Source organism: Salmo salar, chromosome 11 (assembly GCF_965601325.2).
Source record: "Salmo salar chromosome 11, fSalSal1, whole genome shotgun sequence".
Lineage (NCBI taxonomy): Eukaryota > Metazoa > Chordata > Actinopteri > Salmoniformes > Salmonidae > Salmo > Salmo salar.
Genome location: NC_138301.1, coordinates 79,798,324 through 79,813,715, shown reverse-complemented (window position 1 = coordinate 79,813,715; position 15,392 = coordinate 79,798,324). Strand labels below are relative to the sequence as shown.

The following is a 15,392-nucleotide window of genomic DNA, read 5'->3' as shown; positions in this document are numbered from 1 at the left end:
GCCCTTTGACCCCTAATCCCCTGTGTGTGTGTGTGTGTGTGTGTGTGTGTTGTGGGAGTGTTTATGAATGTTTTAGTGTGTGTTAATTTGTAAGGGTTTACAGTAGTTTGTGTGTCTATACGAGCTTGAGTGTGTTGGCACTGTTTATAGTTTGGCGTTTGAGTGTGTTGGCTTTCGAGAGCTCCGTGTGTGTGTGTGTGTGTGTGTGTGTGTGTTAGAGGGTTTGTTGAGTTTGCAGACAGAGTGCAGTGTGTGTGTTAGCTAGCTAGGAGTAAGATAGGTATCGACACTCATGAGTGTGTATGTTTGAGGTGTGTTTTAGTAAAAGAGTGTGTATGATGAGTACTTTTCCCTCTGAGAGTGTGTTCTCAATCTCTTTCGCAGCCAAGAGTCTCCTCAACAAGAAGGCTGATATCAAGGTAAGACACAAAAACAAGTTTATCCTCCCCTCTCCTCTCTATCTGCCCCTCCTAGAATTGCAATTGACAGTGATGTGCCGTGTTTTGTGGGCCTCGCTCTTTGGGTGTGTGAGTGTGTTTATTCTCACTCTTTGTGTACACTGGGCATTTTGTCAGTGTCGCCTCTGTGTGTGTATGTGTAGCCTATTAGTCTGACTTTCCAGCATAGTCGGATGCGCTCTAGCTATGTAGTTAGAATGTAACATTCATGTAGACTGACTTGATCACACAGAGGTCAAACCAAACATACTGTATATATAACATAAGCTGTTCTTTTTTTTGTCAGCAACTTTTTATTTAGTTTCGTAATTTTTATTTTACAATCAAATAAATGCATAAAAAGATAACCCAGACCCATTCCCCACTCAGTCCCCATCCATCCACCCGCCTGCATCATCCCTCCCCACCTGGAAACCATGCTTTCCACCCCGTCTTCCTTTACTAGCACCATTTATTCTCGCTGTAGATAATTCTGATGTTATAACTTCTAATAGTAACTGTATGCACTGGTTAAATGGCAGAGAGTGATGTGGTTGCCATCTTAGAACTTAAAAACATTCACAGCAGTGCTGCATGTCAGCAGTAATCTTCTCTGATTGATTGAGAGATTCAAGGGGCTATCATCGTTAAGTAGCACAATAGGTGGAAACCATTGAATATTTAAAATCATGCACTTCAAAATTAATTTTTTTATTTTTCCACAGAAGCATTTACAGTGCCTTCAGAAAGTATACACACCCCTTGACTTTTTCCACATTTCGGCAGACTGAGTTTTAAATTAATTTAATTGAGAATGTGTGTCTCTGGACTGTCAAAGTGGAATTATGTTTTTTTTCTTAGTCTTCTTTTCTTTTACAAATTAATTAAAAATTAAAAGCTGAAAATTCTTGAGTCAATAAGTATTCAAACCCTTTTTTATGACAAGCCTAAATAAGTTCAGGTGTAAAAAAAAAAATGTCACAAGTCACATAATTAGTTGCATGGACTTACTCTGTGTGCAATAATAGTGTTTAACATGATTTTTGAATGACTACCTCATATCTGTACCCTCTACATTATCTGAAAGATCCCTCAGTCGAACAGTGATTTCAAACACAGATTCAACCACAAAGACCAGGGAGGTTTTCCATTGCCTCACAAAGGGCACCTATTGGTAAAAAAAAAAAATTCAAGCAGACATTGAATATCCCTTTGAGCATAGTGAAGTTATTAATTACACTTTGGATGGTGTATCAATACACCCAGTCACTACAAAGAGACAGGCGTCCTTCCTAACTCATTGCCGGAGAGGAAGAAAACTGCTCAGGGATTTCACCATGAGGCCCATGGAAGCCTGTACAGAATCCAAATATTCCAAAACATGCTTCCTGTTTGCAATAAGGCACTAAATTAAAACTGCAAAATATGTTGCAAAAACCAAAGCGGTATGTTTAGGGCAAACACAACACATTCAAGAATGGTGGTGGCTGCATCATGCTATGGGTATGCTTGTCGTCGGCAAGGACTAGGAATTTTTTTGGGATAAAAATAAACGGAATAGAGCTAAGCACAGGCAAAATCCTAGAAGAAAACCTGGTTCTGCTTTCCAACAGACACTGGGAGACCAATTCACCTTTCAGCAGGACAATAACCTTAAACACAAGGCCAAATATATACTGGAGTTGCTTACCAATATGACATCAAATGTTCCTGAGTGGCCTAGTTACTGGTTTGACTTAAATCAGCTTGAAAATCTATGGCAAGACTTGAAAATTGCTGTCAAGCAATGGTCAACGGGATACCAAGGTCATATTTTTCCATATTCTGTTCCAGTTTAAGGCCAGGCAACACAGGCAAAAATTGTGATTTTGCTTCCATCTGTCAATTTTCAGATTTTGGAATATTTTGCAACTATAACTTCCATACTTTCATAAACTGTACAAATAAGTCGGCAGTAATGTATATAAATATTTTATTTGTATCATTTTATACCAACTCCGTCAACGACACCTACCATAAATGTCGTTCTTGATAGCATGTTTCATGTAGAACTTCAACCACTATTTTTAAAACTCTCCATGTTGAATCATGTCATTCAAAGGCTTGTTTTCCCGAAGCATATCGTAAGTTAGTCCATACATGGCTATATCCTTTGTAGACGTAGTGCTTCGTGCTGACAGATTAGTAATTTCCTGACATACGATTGGTTACTGGCATTTAAAGGCCCTTTCTGGCAACCTGATTGGTTAAAATGTCTCACGTGCCGCGCAGCACTTTGAAAATATCTCCCGCGAAGAATCAACGTAAAGAGAGACAAAATGAGAATCTTAAAAAATATACCTACAGTATGTGAATAAAAATAGGCGATCTCAGTTAGCCAATGCGAGAAAAGCAGTGAATGAAAGAAAAAATCTGCCTGATCCGCCGATCGAGGCAGGTAGAGGAGGAAAAGGAGGTAGCCCGCAGCAAAGCGTTGAGACGCAAATTAGTTGAGATAAAGATGACAACTAGCAGCAATCAACCAGACAGCAGCCAGCCAACAGTGGCTTTTATTCCACATGTCTCAAATTAACCAACTTGTACATGATTTGATTTGCCCTAAGTGTCTAAACACTGGACTGAAAATCACCATAGCCTTCACCACCCAGTGATTCTGTAATTCTGTCATGATAGAATGTGCAGACTGTGAAGGTGATCGAGATGCATTTAGGATAAGTATTTACACTTCCTCCAGGCTGTAGGAGTGCTCCAGGGGAGATGGTTCTTCTAGCCCACGAACTTGGACTTGGTTATGCAAATATTAAGAAAATAAGCAAAGTCCTAGGGATTCCTTCATTGAGTCTCAGCTCATATTTGTATTTGAATTTATTATGGATCTACTCTTCCTGGGGTCTAGCAAAATGAAGGCAGTTTATACATTTTAAAACGTTACAATACATTCACAGATTTCACAACACACTGCATGCCCTCAGGCCCCTACTCCACCACTACCACATATCTACAGTACTAAATCCATGTGTATGTATAGTGCGTATGTTATCGTGTGTGTACAGTTGAAGTCGGATGTTTACATACACCTTAGCCAAATACATTTAAACTAAGTTTTTTCAGTTCTGCCCTCAAATTTTCTATGGGATTGAGGTCAGGGCTTTGTGATGGCCACTCCAATACCTTGACTTTGTTGTCCTTAAGCCATTTTGCCACAACTTTGGAAGTATGCTTGGGGTCATTGTCCATTTGGAAGACCCATTTGCAACCAAGATTTAACTTCCTGACTGATGTCTTGAGATGTTACTTCAATATATCCACATACTTTTCTACCTCATGATGCCATCTATTTTGTGAAGTGCACCAGTCCCTCCTGCAGCAAACAAAGCACCCCCACAACATGATGCTGCACCCCCGTGCTTCACGGTTGGGATGGTGTTCTTCGGCTTGCAAGCCTCCCCCTTTTTCCTCCAAACATAACAATGGTCATTATGGCCAAACAGTTCTATTTTTGTTTCATCAGACCAGAGGACATTTCTCCAAAAAGTACGATCTTTGTCCCCATGTGCAGTTGCAAACCGTAGTCTGGCTTTTTATGGCGATTTTGGAGCAGTGGCTTCTTCTTCCTTTGCTGTTGTTCTGCGATTGATTTGCACTTTTCGCACCAAAGCATGTTAATCTCTAGGAGACAGAACACGTCTCCTTCCTGAGCGTTATGATGGCTGCGTGGTCCCATGGTGTTTATACTTGCGTACTATTGTTTGTACAGATGAACGTGGTACCTTCAGGCGTTTGAAAATTGCTCTCAAGGATGAACCAGACTTGTGGAGGTCTACAATTTTTTTTCTGAGGTCTTGGCTGATTTCTTTTGATTTTCCCATGATGTCAAGCAAAGAGGCACTGATTATGAAGGTAGGACTTCAAATACATCCACAGGTACACCTCCAATTGACTCAAATGAAGTCAATTAGCCTATCAGAAGCTTCTAAAGCCATGACATATTTTTATGGAATTTACAATCTGTTTAACTGCACAGTCAACTTAGTGTATGTAAACTTCGAACCCACTGGAATTGTCATACAGTGAATTATAAGTGAAATAATCTGTCTGTAAACAATTGCTGGAAAAATTACTTAGAGTAGAGGTCCTACCCGACTTGCCAAAACTATAGTTTGTTAACAAGAAATTTGTGGAGTGGTTGAAAATCGAGTTTTAATGACTCCAACCTAAGTGTATGTACACTTCCGACTTCAACTGTATGCATGCATGTATGTGTCTGTGCCAATGTTTGTGTTGCTTCACAGTCCCCGCTGTTCCATATGGTGTTTATCTGTTTTTTAAATCTAATTTTACTGCTTGTGTCAGTTACTTGATGTGGAATAGAGTTCCATGTAGTCATGGCTCTATGAAGTACTGTGTGTCTCCCATAGTCTGTTCTGGACTTGAGGACTGTGAAGAGACCTCTTGTGGCATGTCTTGTGGGGTATGCATGTGTGTCCGAGCTGTGTGCCAGTAGTTTAGACAGACAGCTCGGTGCATTCAACATGTCAATACCTCTCATAAATACCTCAATACCTCTCTCCACTTTCAGCCAGGAGAGATTGACATGCATATTATTAATATTAGCTCTCTGTGCACATCCAAGGGCCAGACGTGCTGCCCTGTTCTGAGCTAATTGCAATTTTCCAAAGTTATTTTTGTGGCACCTGACCACACGACTGATTCAAGGTGCGACAAAACTATGGCCTGTAAGACCTGCCTTCTTGATAGTGTTGTTAAGAAGGCAGAGAATCGCTTTATTATAGACAGACTTCTCCCCATCTTAGCTACTACTGCATCAATATGTTTTGACCATGACAGTTTACAATATAGCAGTTTAGTCATCTCAACTTGCTCAATTTCCACATTGTTTATTACAATGTTTAGTTGAGGTTTAGGTTTTAGTGAGTGTTTTGTTCCAATTAGAATGCTTTTAGTTTTAGACATATTTAGAGCCAACTTATTCCTTGCCACCCACTCTGAAACTCAGTGCAGCTCTTTGTTGAGTGTTGCAGTCATTTAAGTTGCTGTAGTAGCTGACGTGTATAATGTTGAGTCATCTGCATGCATAGAAAATTGAAAAAAAGCAAGAGGCCTAAACAGCTACCCTGGGGAATTCCTGATTCTAACTGGATTATATTTGATAGGCTTCCATTAAAGAACACCCTCTGTGTTCTGTTAGACAAGTAACTCTTTATCCACATTATAGCAGGGGGTGTGAAGCCATAACACATATGTTTTTCCAGCAGCAGACTATGATCAATAATGTCAAAAGCTGCACTGAAGTCTAACAAGACAGACCCCACAATCATTTTATTATCAATTTCTCTCAGCCAGTCATTTGTGTAAGTCCTGTGCTTGTTGAGTGTCCTGAAATTCTGTTGTCAATTTGTTTACTGTAAAATAGCATTGTATCTGGTCAAACACAATTTTTCCCAGATGTTTACTAAGGGTTGGTAACAGGCTGATTGGTTGGCTATTTGAGCCAGTAAAGGTGGCTTTACTATTCTTGGGTAGGGGAGTGACTTTAGCTTCCCTCCAGGCCCGAGGGCACACGGTCTCTAGTAGGCTTAAATAGAAGTGGTAATATCGTCTGCTATTATCCTCAGACCCTGGTGGCTTGTCATTGTTGACAACAATAATTTTTCTCCTCTTCCACACTGACTTTACGGAATTCAAAAGTACAATTCTTGTCTTTCATAATTTGGTCTGATATACTTGGATGTGTAGTGTCAGCATTTGTTGCTGGCATGTCATCCCTAAGTTTGCTTATCTTGCCAATGAAAAAATCATTAAAGTAGTTTGCAATATCAGTGGGCTTTGTGATGAATGAGCCATCTGATTCAATAAATGAAGGAGCCGAGTTGGCTTTTTCCCCAAAAATGTAATTTAAGGTGCCCCAAAGCTTTTGACTATCATTCTTTATATAATTTATCTTTGTTTCATAGTGTAGTTTCTTTTTCTTTAGTTTAGTCACATGATTTCTTAATTTGCAGTACGTTAGCCAATCAGTTGGGCTGCCAGACTTAATTGCCTTACCTTTTGCCTCATCCCTCTCAACCATGCAATTTTTCAATTCCTCATCAATCCAAAGGGGTTTAACAGTTTTTAGTCATTTTCTTAATGGGTTCGTGCTTATTAGTAACTGGAATAAGTAGTTTCATAAATGTGTCATGTGTAGCATCTGGTTGCTCCTCATTACACACTACAGACCAGAAAATATTATTTACATCATCAAAATATAAATCACTACAAACCTTATTGTATGACCTCTTATACACTATATTAGGCCCAGCCTTTGGACCTTTGGTTTTCCTAGATATGGCTATTATATTGTGATCACTACATCCTATGGATTTGGATACTGTTTTAAAGCAAATGTATGCAGCATTAGTAAAGATGTGATCAATACATGTTGATGATTTAATTAATGTGCTGTTTGTAACGACCCTGGTAGGTTGACTGACAACCTGATCCAGGTTGCAGGCACTGGTTACAGTTTGGAGTTTTTTCCTGAGTGGGTAGCTTGATGATAACCAGTCAATATTTAAATCACCCAGAAAATATACTTCTCTGTTGAGATCACATACATTATCAAGCATTTCACACATATTACCCAGATACTGACTGTTACCACTTGGTGGTCTATAGCAACTTCCCACAAGAATGGGCTTTAGGTGAGGCAGATGAACCTGTAGCCACATTACTTCAATAGTATTTAACATTAGATCATCTCTAAGCTTTACAGGAATGTGGTTCTGAATATAGACCGCAACACCGCCTCCGTTGGCATTTCTGTCTTTTCGGTAGATGTTATAACCATGTATTGCTACCACTGTATCATCAAAGGTATTATCTAAGTGAGTATCAGAGATAGTCAGAATATGAATGTCATCTGTTACAAGCAAGTTATTGACTTCATGGACCTTGTTTCTTAGGCTACATATGTTAATATGGGCTATTTTTTAGCACTTTTCTGGGTTGCATGATTGTTTTAATGCTTTACTGGGAAGCTTATCAGAGGTAGACTTACTCATGTTATTTACATTGGAGCTGATAGTGCAGGGTGAGCTGCATAAAGTGGTCTTCCTACTATTGCGCAACGCCTCAGTGCTAACAGTGTAACTCTGGTTTATAGGCTCATGATTACTGCTTACAATAGCTGTAGGATAAACAGATGTATTCGGTGCAATTAGGGGTACATCAATTATATTACTTACATTGTGTTTGCCAATGCCCCTAAGATCATGTACATTTGATGCAGCATAATGACGACTCATTGTCACAATGGTAGGGATTAACTGAGCTGGTCTTGAATCATTTACCAGTCATTGTTTCAACGCAGCCTTGAAATGTGTGGACAGAGTCCAGGAGCCAAGATGATTTGGATGGACTCCGTCATTCCTGTAGAGTATCTTCTGTTTCCAGAAGGTGTCAAAGTTATCAATAAAAGTGAGTCCAGCAGAGCTACAGTAGTCTTTTAGCCAGATGTGTAATGGCAGCAGTCTGCTGAATCTTTCACACCCGTGGCCCAACGATGGTACTGGATCTGAAATTATTGGCTGTTTTTTGGAGTCTTTTAATGCTAAAATCAGTTCTTTAAAATCCATTTTCAAATGTTCCAAGCTAGCCCTCCTGATGTCATTTGACCCCACATGGACTACGACAGTGTCAGCTCCCGGCATCTGCGGTAGAACAGTCGGAAGCAGCCTTGTTATGTCCTGTACTCCTGGGTAGCACAGGGTTTTTGCCTTGGGGACCGAGATGTTTCTCACCATTGAGCTGCCTATGATGATGATAGCTGGTGATGTTGAATGGGCCGGTCTCTCAGGCAGCCTCACAGTCTGGTGACGCTGGGAGCTCCGAGGATCCAAACCCGAGGTAGAAGCCACCAGAGAGGGAGACAGGGCTGAGGACGAAGACACAGGTACCTCCGGATCCGATCTTGATTGGGAAGCCACCACGGACGAAGGTGTCGGAACCTCTGGATCCAGGGTGGCAAAGCTGTTTCTGATCTGTGTCAGTTCCGTGCTCAACATCTCCTTGGAGACCCCCGTTGCCAGAGGACGCCTTCTTCGACTTCCACGGCGAGTGACATACCTCCATGGCTGGTTGGGTCGAGATCAGCTCCGTTCTCCAGGGAAAGGGGAGACCCCTTCGGGGATGGAACCCTGGCTAGCACCGGCCAGTCGGCTGTGGAGAGCCGACACGGCGGCAAAACTTCCACCGGACCAGAGCGGCGTCCGGCTACTGGGGTGGAAGAAAAATAAAAAGTAGGTGGGCGTGGCTTCCCCAGTAGCTTATGTAGGTTTGCTACTTGCTTGCTAAGAGTAGCCACTTCGCTCCTGTAGTCCTGCAAGCAAGCAGTTGCTACATTGAAAGTGTCCCAGACCTGCTGGAACCCTGACCTATTCACCGGACGTGCTACCTGTCCCAGACCTGCTGTTTTCAACTCTCTAGAGACAGCAGGAGCGGTAGAGATACTCTCAAAGATCGGCTATGAAAAAGCCAACTGACACTTACTCTTGTGTTACTGACTTGTTGCACCCTCGACAACTACTATGATTATTATTATTTGACAATGCTGGTCATTTATGAACATTTGAACATCTAGGCCATGTGCTATTATAATCTCCACCCGGCACAGCCAGAAGAGGACTGGCCACCCCTCATAGCCTGGTTCCGCTCTAGGTTTCTTCCTAGGTTTTGGCCTTTCTAGGGAGTTTTTCCTAGCCACCGTGCTTCTACACCTGCATTGCTTGCTGTTTGGGGTTTTAGGCTAGGTTTCTGTACAGCACTTTGTGATATCAGCTGATGTAAGAAGGGCTATATAAATAAATTTGATTTGATTGAAAGTCAGCGTGGTCCATATTGTTCCGGAACAAGGTGACAGGAGAGTGACAGGTAAATAAAAAGGGAGAGTAGCCCATTATTTTCAGGTGACTTTCTGTGTATAAATAATATTTAATTCCTTGCTCCAGAAAATATATTAAAAGTTAACAAAACAGAGTGATAGGAAACATAACTATACAATGAGACTGTCACATAGGCCTACAGTGTCATAGGGCTGTAGCCTAATGTGATTAGTGAGAAATTAGCTTTACATAAAGTAAATGCATGCTGATATGCTAATATTTACATAGGGCAACATGCTGATATTTAGTCCTGCAGTTATGTCTATAATGTCAGCTTTTTCCCCCCACTTTAGTTGCAGAGATTCAGAGAAGGGCTACAGTCAATGGAGAGTGATGCAAAGATAATTAGAAGAGCATACGCAGATATAGACCCAGACATAGCAGAGTTGCTGAAGGAGGATGAGGATGACATCATAGACATTTTTGTATCCTTCGATGGCACTTGGCACATGAGAGGATTCACTTCCAACTACGGGATAGGTGTGTGCATTGGTGCTGGTATCAGCGAGCCATAGAAAATGGAGGCCATAAATGTTTTTAATAAAGAGTGGTACCTGTATATCATAGGATGTCAAATGATAACGTCCTCAAAATAATGTAGCACGGAGGAACCCAGAATGCAAGTGAATGTCTGAACTGTGTAATATGGTCGCGATGCCCCAAAACTGTCTTCGTGGGCAAAAGCCGCATTGCCGGCGCAGCCAGTATGGCAGCAGCCACGTTCAATGAGGGAGCCACTGCTATAACAAATGTGATGAACAAATTGTGGCTTGACAGCACTTTGGTGACATTGGAGCAATCAGAGAGGAGTTGTGAGAGCTGATGCTGCTTCAATGGAGTGTGCCAAGCGTAGGCGCAGGTCCCATGACACAGTCAAGAAAGTAAAGCGTTATGCTAATGTATTTGTAAAAGGTATATTTGATGTTTATTTGTCAGTTTAGAACTGATATATGAATAAGAGTTTAATGTGACATAAATTGTCATATTTATGGAAAGTGCATTTTTAATTGCATTAGCCTATCTTTATCGCCATTTTATCAAAATGACATGTTCCTGGTGCGCCAATTCATTTTTCTCAGTCTTCAAAGGACATACATTCCCATTATTCCACACACAGGTTCTTAGATCTTATAGTCAGAATTTTACAGAGGCTTTTTATCTGTAAATATATGCAAAATATGCATCCATCATACATGTGAATAGGGTTTTTTAAATAATTATATGAAATGACAATATTTTAATAAAATGATCTGTAGAAGTCTGATCATTGAGTTTCATATCACAATAAAACAAAAACAAAAACTTTCTGCCTGGAAGCAACGTGTTGAAAAACAGATTCTTGTAAAATGCAAATTAGTGAATATTTAAGGTCAGTTTGCCTTATTTGCATATCATTTTAAAATGAATACAACTTATATAATACAAAAATATATTGTATTTATGTATACTTTCAACTGGTAAAGTTTCAGTCTGATGAGAGTAAAGGAAAAAAAATCCCTATTAGCCTGTGGTGCCTCGCCTTGAGCATGGTTCAGATTCAATTAGATCTGTGGACCATACCTTTTTAATGGCGTGCTCAGAATATGAGCTTTCCAAAAGTGTGTATATATTATAGAAATCAGTCCTTTCTCGGACCCAGTTTATTTATTTATAAATCCAATAATTGGGTGGTTCGGTAGTTGGGTTTCATAAGGGAGTCCATAGGCCAGCATAGCTGACTTAAATTGTAAATAGAAAAAAGGATTTGGCTCGTAATGTGTATGTATCTTTCAAATCTTGGAATGTTCTCAAACCATTACTGTCCATGATATCCGCAAGGGTACGGATTCCACATTTGGACCATTGGGGGGATGCAAAAGGCCGCCCTCAAGATCGCAAGGCATTATTGTGAAATATTGGAGTATGGGCATGCCATTTTGATTCCCAGTTAAGTTGTTTTTCAATTTTACGCCATATAGAAATTGTGTGAACATAAGCTGTTCCATAGAATAGAGTTTTAGATGGGTGAAAAATTACAATCTGTCACGTCCTGACCAGCAGAGGGCGTAATTGTGTTAGTTTTGGTCAGGATGTGGCAGGGGGTTTGTGTGTTAAATGTTGTGTGGGTGATTGGACTCCCAATTGAAGGCAGGTGTGTTGAGTTGCCTTTGATTGGGAGTCCTATATAGTAGTGTGTGTTTTTCTTTGGGGTTGTGGGCAGTTGTTTTTGCACTGCATGTTGTGTGCCTGCAAAACTGTTCCTGTCTTCGTGAGTATCGTTTATTGTTTTTGCCTGTGGATGCTTTACTTAAGTTTATTAAAAAAAACTATGAGTATCCACATTCCCGCTGCGCCTTGGTCCATTTTTGAAGACAGCTGTTACACAATCAATGGAGTCTCATCAGCCTTAAGGACAGATTCTGCTGGCATTGATACACTAACACAGCAAAGGTTGTACACACAGATTACACACACTAAACAGTATCCCAGCCACATATTTCACCTTTGACCTGAGGACAGAGCTGTCAGGTGTATAACCCATCCTCAACCTCTAATCTCCAACTTTCTCCCTCCATCTTTCCCTCTTTCTCTACCCCTTCTCTCTATCCCTCTCTCTGTCCCCCTCTCTCTCTCTCTCTCTCTGGGTGGCAGGGTGCTAATCTCAGATTATTTCTCTCTCATGATTAATCTGTCGTCATGTAATCTTTCTCTGTACAACCATCTGCACTCCCTTCTTCCCTCTCTCTTACACTCTGTTCCTCTCTCACCGACATCACAGCAGCACTCTGCAAACTACACTAGAGCTACAGAGCCTAGTGATAGTATATACACCCCTTGCACAGTTGTCACATTTTGCTGCCTTAAAATGTAATTCAAAAAGTGTAACATTCAATGTTCTACACAACCTGCTCCACATTTTCAAAGAGAAAGAAAAAGTATAGAAATGTTTCTAAATTTAAGGTCCAGTGCAGTCAAAAAAACGTGATGTCACCAGGCAATCCAAAAACTTCATCCCACTCCATCCCCAACAAGCTGAAATTTCAGGCAGTCTTTTCAAACAGCTCTTACAATAAATAGGGCATTTTCAGAATTTTCACATTTTCATAGTATTATTCCAAACTCATAGATGCTGGAGTGTTGGTCAGGATCAAAATAAATATTAAAGGAGCAAAGCCCAGGTCTTTTGAATACCTAATCCTGGGATAGAGTTGTATTTTCCAGCGGGCCCATAATCACATTTTTATGCAAAAGACTCACTAGAATGGCTTTCCAAGAGTGTTCCTGAGGGGTCCAGTGTCAGTGCTGGCTTCAATCTCCTTGAAAATCAGAGACAAGGTTTGAATATTGCTGTCCATCAATGACTCCCAACCCAATTGAGCTTGAGCAATTTTGACAAAAACAATGGATATACTGTATGCTGCCCTAAGAGTTGGTAGAATCTTATTCAAAATGATTTACAGCTGTAATTGCTGCCAAAGGTACTTCCACCAAGTGTTAACTCTGGGGTGTGAAGACATATGCAATCAAGACATCTTAGGTTGGTTTTTTTTTGTGAAAATGTTCTATAGTTTTCCTTCATTTTAAAAATGTGGAGCTGCTGGTGTAGATCAATAGGAAAAAAATGCAAATGTAATAAATTGTTAGATTTCATTTTAAGGCAGAAAAATGTGACAACTGTGCAAGGGGTGTGTAGACTTTCACTAGGCACTGTATTTGGGTTCAGAACACAAACACACACACACACACTACTGTATCTCCCTATGAGCAACGGGCAGTTGTGATCTATCTGTGCATCCAGTGGTTACATACTGTAACTAACAGGAATGGACCAGGACCACTTACTCTACCACTTTCCCTCTCTTTGTCTGAATCACCCATTCATCTATCCTCTCCACCCCTCTTTCTCTCTCTCCATCAACCCCCGCCACCACCACTCTCCACCACCTCAAGGATGAAATGGGTTCTCCTACGCTGGGTTGGGTGTGTTTGAGTGTGCGTGTGTGTGTGTGTGTGTGTGTGTTCTGTCGGATGAGAATGCTACTCTTGCTGTGTGTCTGAACTTTGGGAACCAGGAAGACAGATATAGAGCTACAATATCATCCGCTGCACTACTGGCGTTGCTTAGCAATCATCTCAATACACACACACACACACACACACACACACACACACACACACGTTTTTTTTCTTATATTTTTGCTATGGGGCAGTATTCTACATCCACTAGCTATATATCCATTCCATTTATATCCACCATATAGGAGTATAATCGGTATTTGGTCTCTTACATTTCAATGATTATGTGTTTGATTATTTTATTGTTTCTATATTGTTCTAGGATCATTTGTGTAACTGTAAATCATTTCTTTTTACATACAATCCGCATTCTTCATACCCCTTATGGTGTTCATGTCCGTCTCACTCTCTCCTCCATCTCATCACTTCATCCAGAGATGGAAATCCAGCCCCAAAATTCACATCTTGGTGAGGATATCATTGTATTCCTCTTCTCCTCTCTTCCTCCCTTTTCTTCTCTCTTTCTCTCCACCCCTTTTCCTCTCCCTCCTCCCCTGTTTCTTTCCTCTTCTTCTCTCGCCACCTCCTTTCTTTCTCCCTTCTCTCTCTCATCCTCTTTTCCTCCTCTCTTCCCTCCTCATCTCCTCTCTTCTTCCTCTCCTCTTCTGTCTGCCTTCTCTATCACATTTTCAATTGTCTCTTACTCATCCTCTCTTCATGAGTCACTTGTCAGTGATTGCTCATTCAGACAGTCCACCTGAGAGTGTGTGAGAGAGACAGACCGATATGCTATGTTGCATTGTTACGGTTGTGACATGACAAAGTATTATGCGACTTGGTATGAGGGGCTAGCCATTCTCCCAAACACAATCAGTTATTGTGTGTGTGTGTTTCCTCTCTCTTTTCTAGTCTCTAAAGTGTCTGTGTTCTGGTTTATGTTGTTGGTCTTGGTCAAATATACCACGTTCCAGGTTCCACTAAAACTTCTGATATGCTTTCATATGATTGATGGAATTGGAGTGCTTCTCGCTACATCTCACACATGCTCGTTGGGTAGGTGGTACAGCGGAAGGGGAGTGGTGGGTATGGGTAGGGTCGCAGATGAAGAGACCTAATCCAATTCAGCTCTAAACCATTTGATCTGTTGAGCTTCCAGTTGATCAGACATGTGTTATATGAGCTGTAGGTTGTCTATCTATCTCGGCTCAATCACTTCTAATCCCGCCCACACACACTAACCAGACCCTCTGACAGGTTGGCTGCACACCCACTGATTCACAGTATTGATCCTGCCCAGTATATCAGTCCAGTGCAATTGAATGAGTCCGTTTCCTGCTAGATATAGACCACAGCCATATTAGCCTCAGCAGGGTTGTAATATGCCAATAAAGGAAGCGGTCCAATTCCCTATTCCTTTCATCTATCTCTCCATCTACACTTCTCTCTATATCTGTCAATTGTCAGTCAAGTGGGGGGGGGGGGGTCTTGACGAGAATAAAAAAAACAAACTGTTGTAGTATGTTCTGTACTGTTCAACCAATCCAGTAAATGTGGAGGAGGAGTTAAGATGGAATGTCGCCTTGTTAATGTCCAAAAACAGAAGTCACGTCACGGGCTCTCTCTTCCATTTCCCCTGAAAACCGGAACATCTGGTTGTTTGCGACCCTGCTGAGGCTAATATGGCTGTGGTCTATATCTAGCAGGAAACGGACTCATTCAATCGCAATGGACTGATATACTGGGCAGGATCAATACTGTGAGTCAGTGGGTGTGCAGCCAACCTATCAGAGGGTGGTCCGGGGGTGGCAGCTAGACCACTAGACCAGCCTCCGGCACATATGCCTTATATCTAACCTCACCCACATCATTACACCCACACCTCTCACTTTCCCTGTCTGTTGTGCCATAATTTAACCCATTTTTCTTTTGGTCCACTGCTGCAGCCTAACAGCACGAGAAACAGCACAGTCACCAGCCCCAAAGGAACCCCCTCTGCTGCACTGGTACACTCCTCCTT

General features: G+C 41.2%; 1 protein-coding gene across 6 annotated transcripts in view; it reads left to right on the top strand.

The window, feature by feature from the left end:
* Window positions 1-15,392, top strand: part of LOC106562908 (calcium/calmodulin-dependent protein kinase type II subunit beta) — a 67,165-nt gene that overhangs the window by 45,550 nt on the left and 6,223 nt on the right. For 4 of the 6 annotated variants that reach the window (XM_045689842.2, XM_014127994.3, XM_045689841.2 and 1 more), the window contains exons 14-15: window positions 385-419; window positions 15,319-15,378. In XM_045689842.2, the coding sequence (XP_045545798.1) occupies window positions 385-419; window positions 15,319-15,378 (95 nt within the window). The remainder of the gene's footprint in view (window positions 1-384; window positions 420-15,318; window positions 15,379-15,392) is intronic. The other 2 variants (XM_014127996.3, XM_014127995.3) reach the window with 1 other exon arrangement.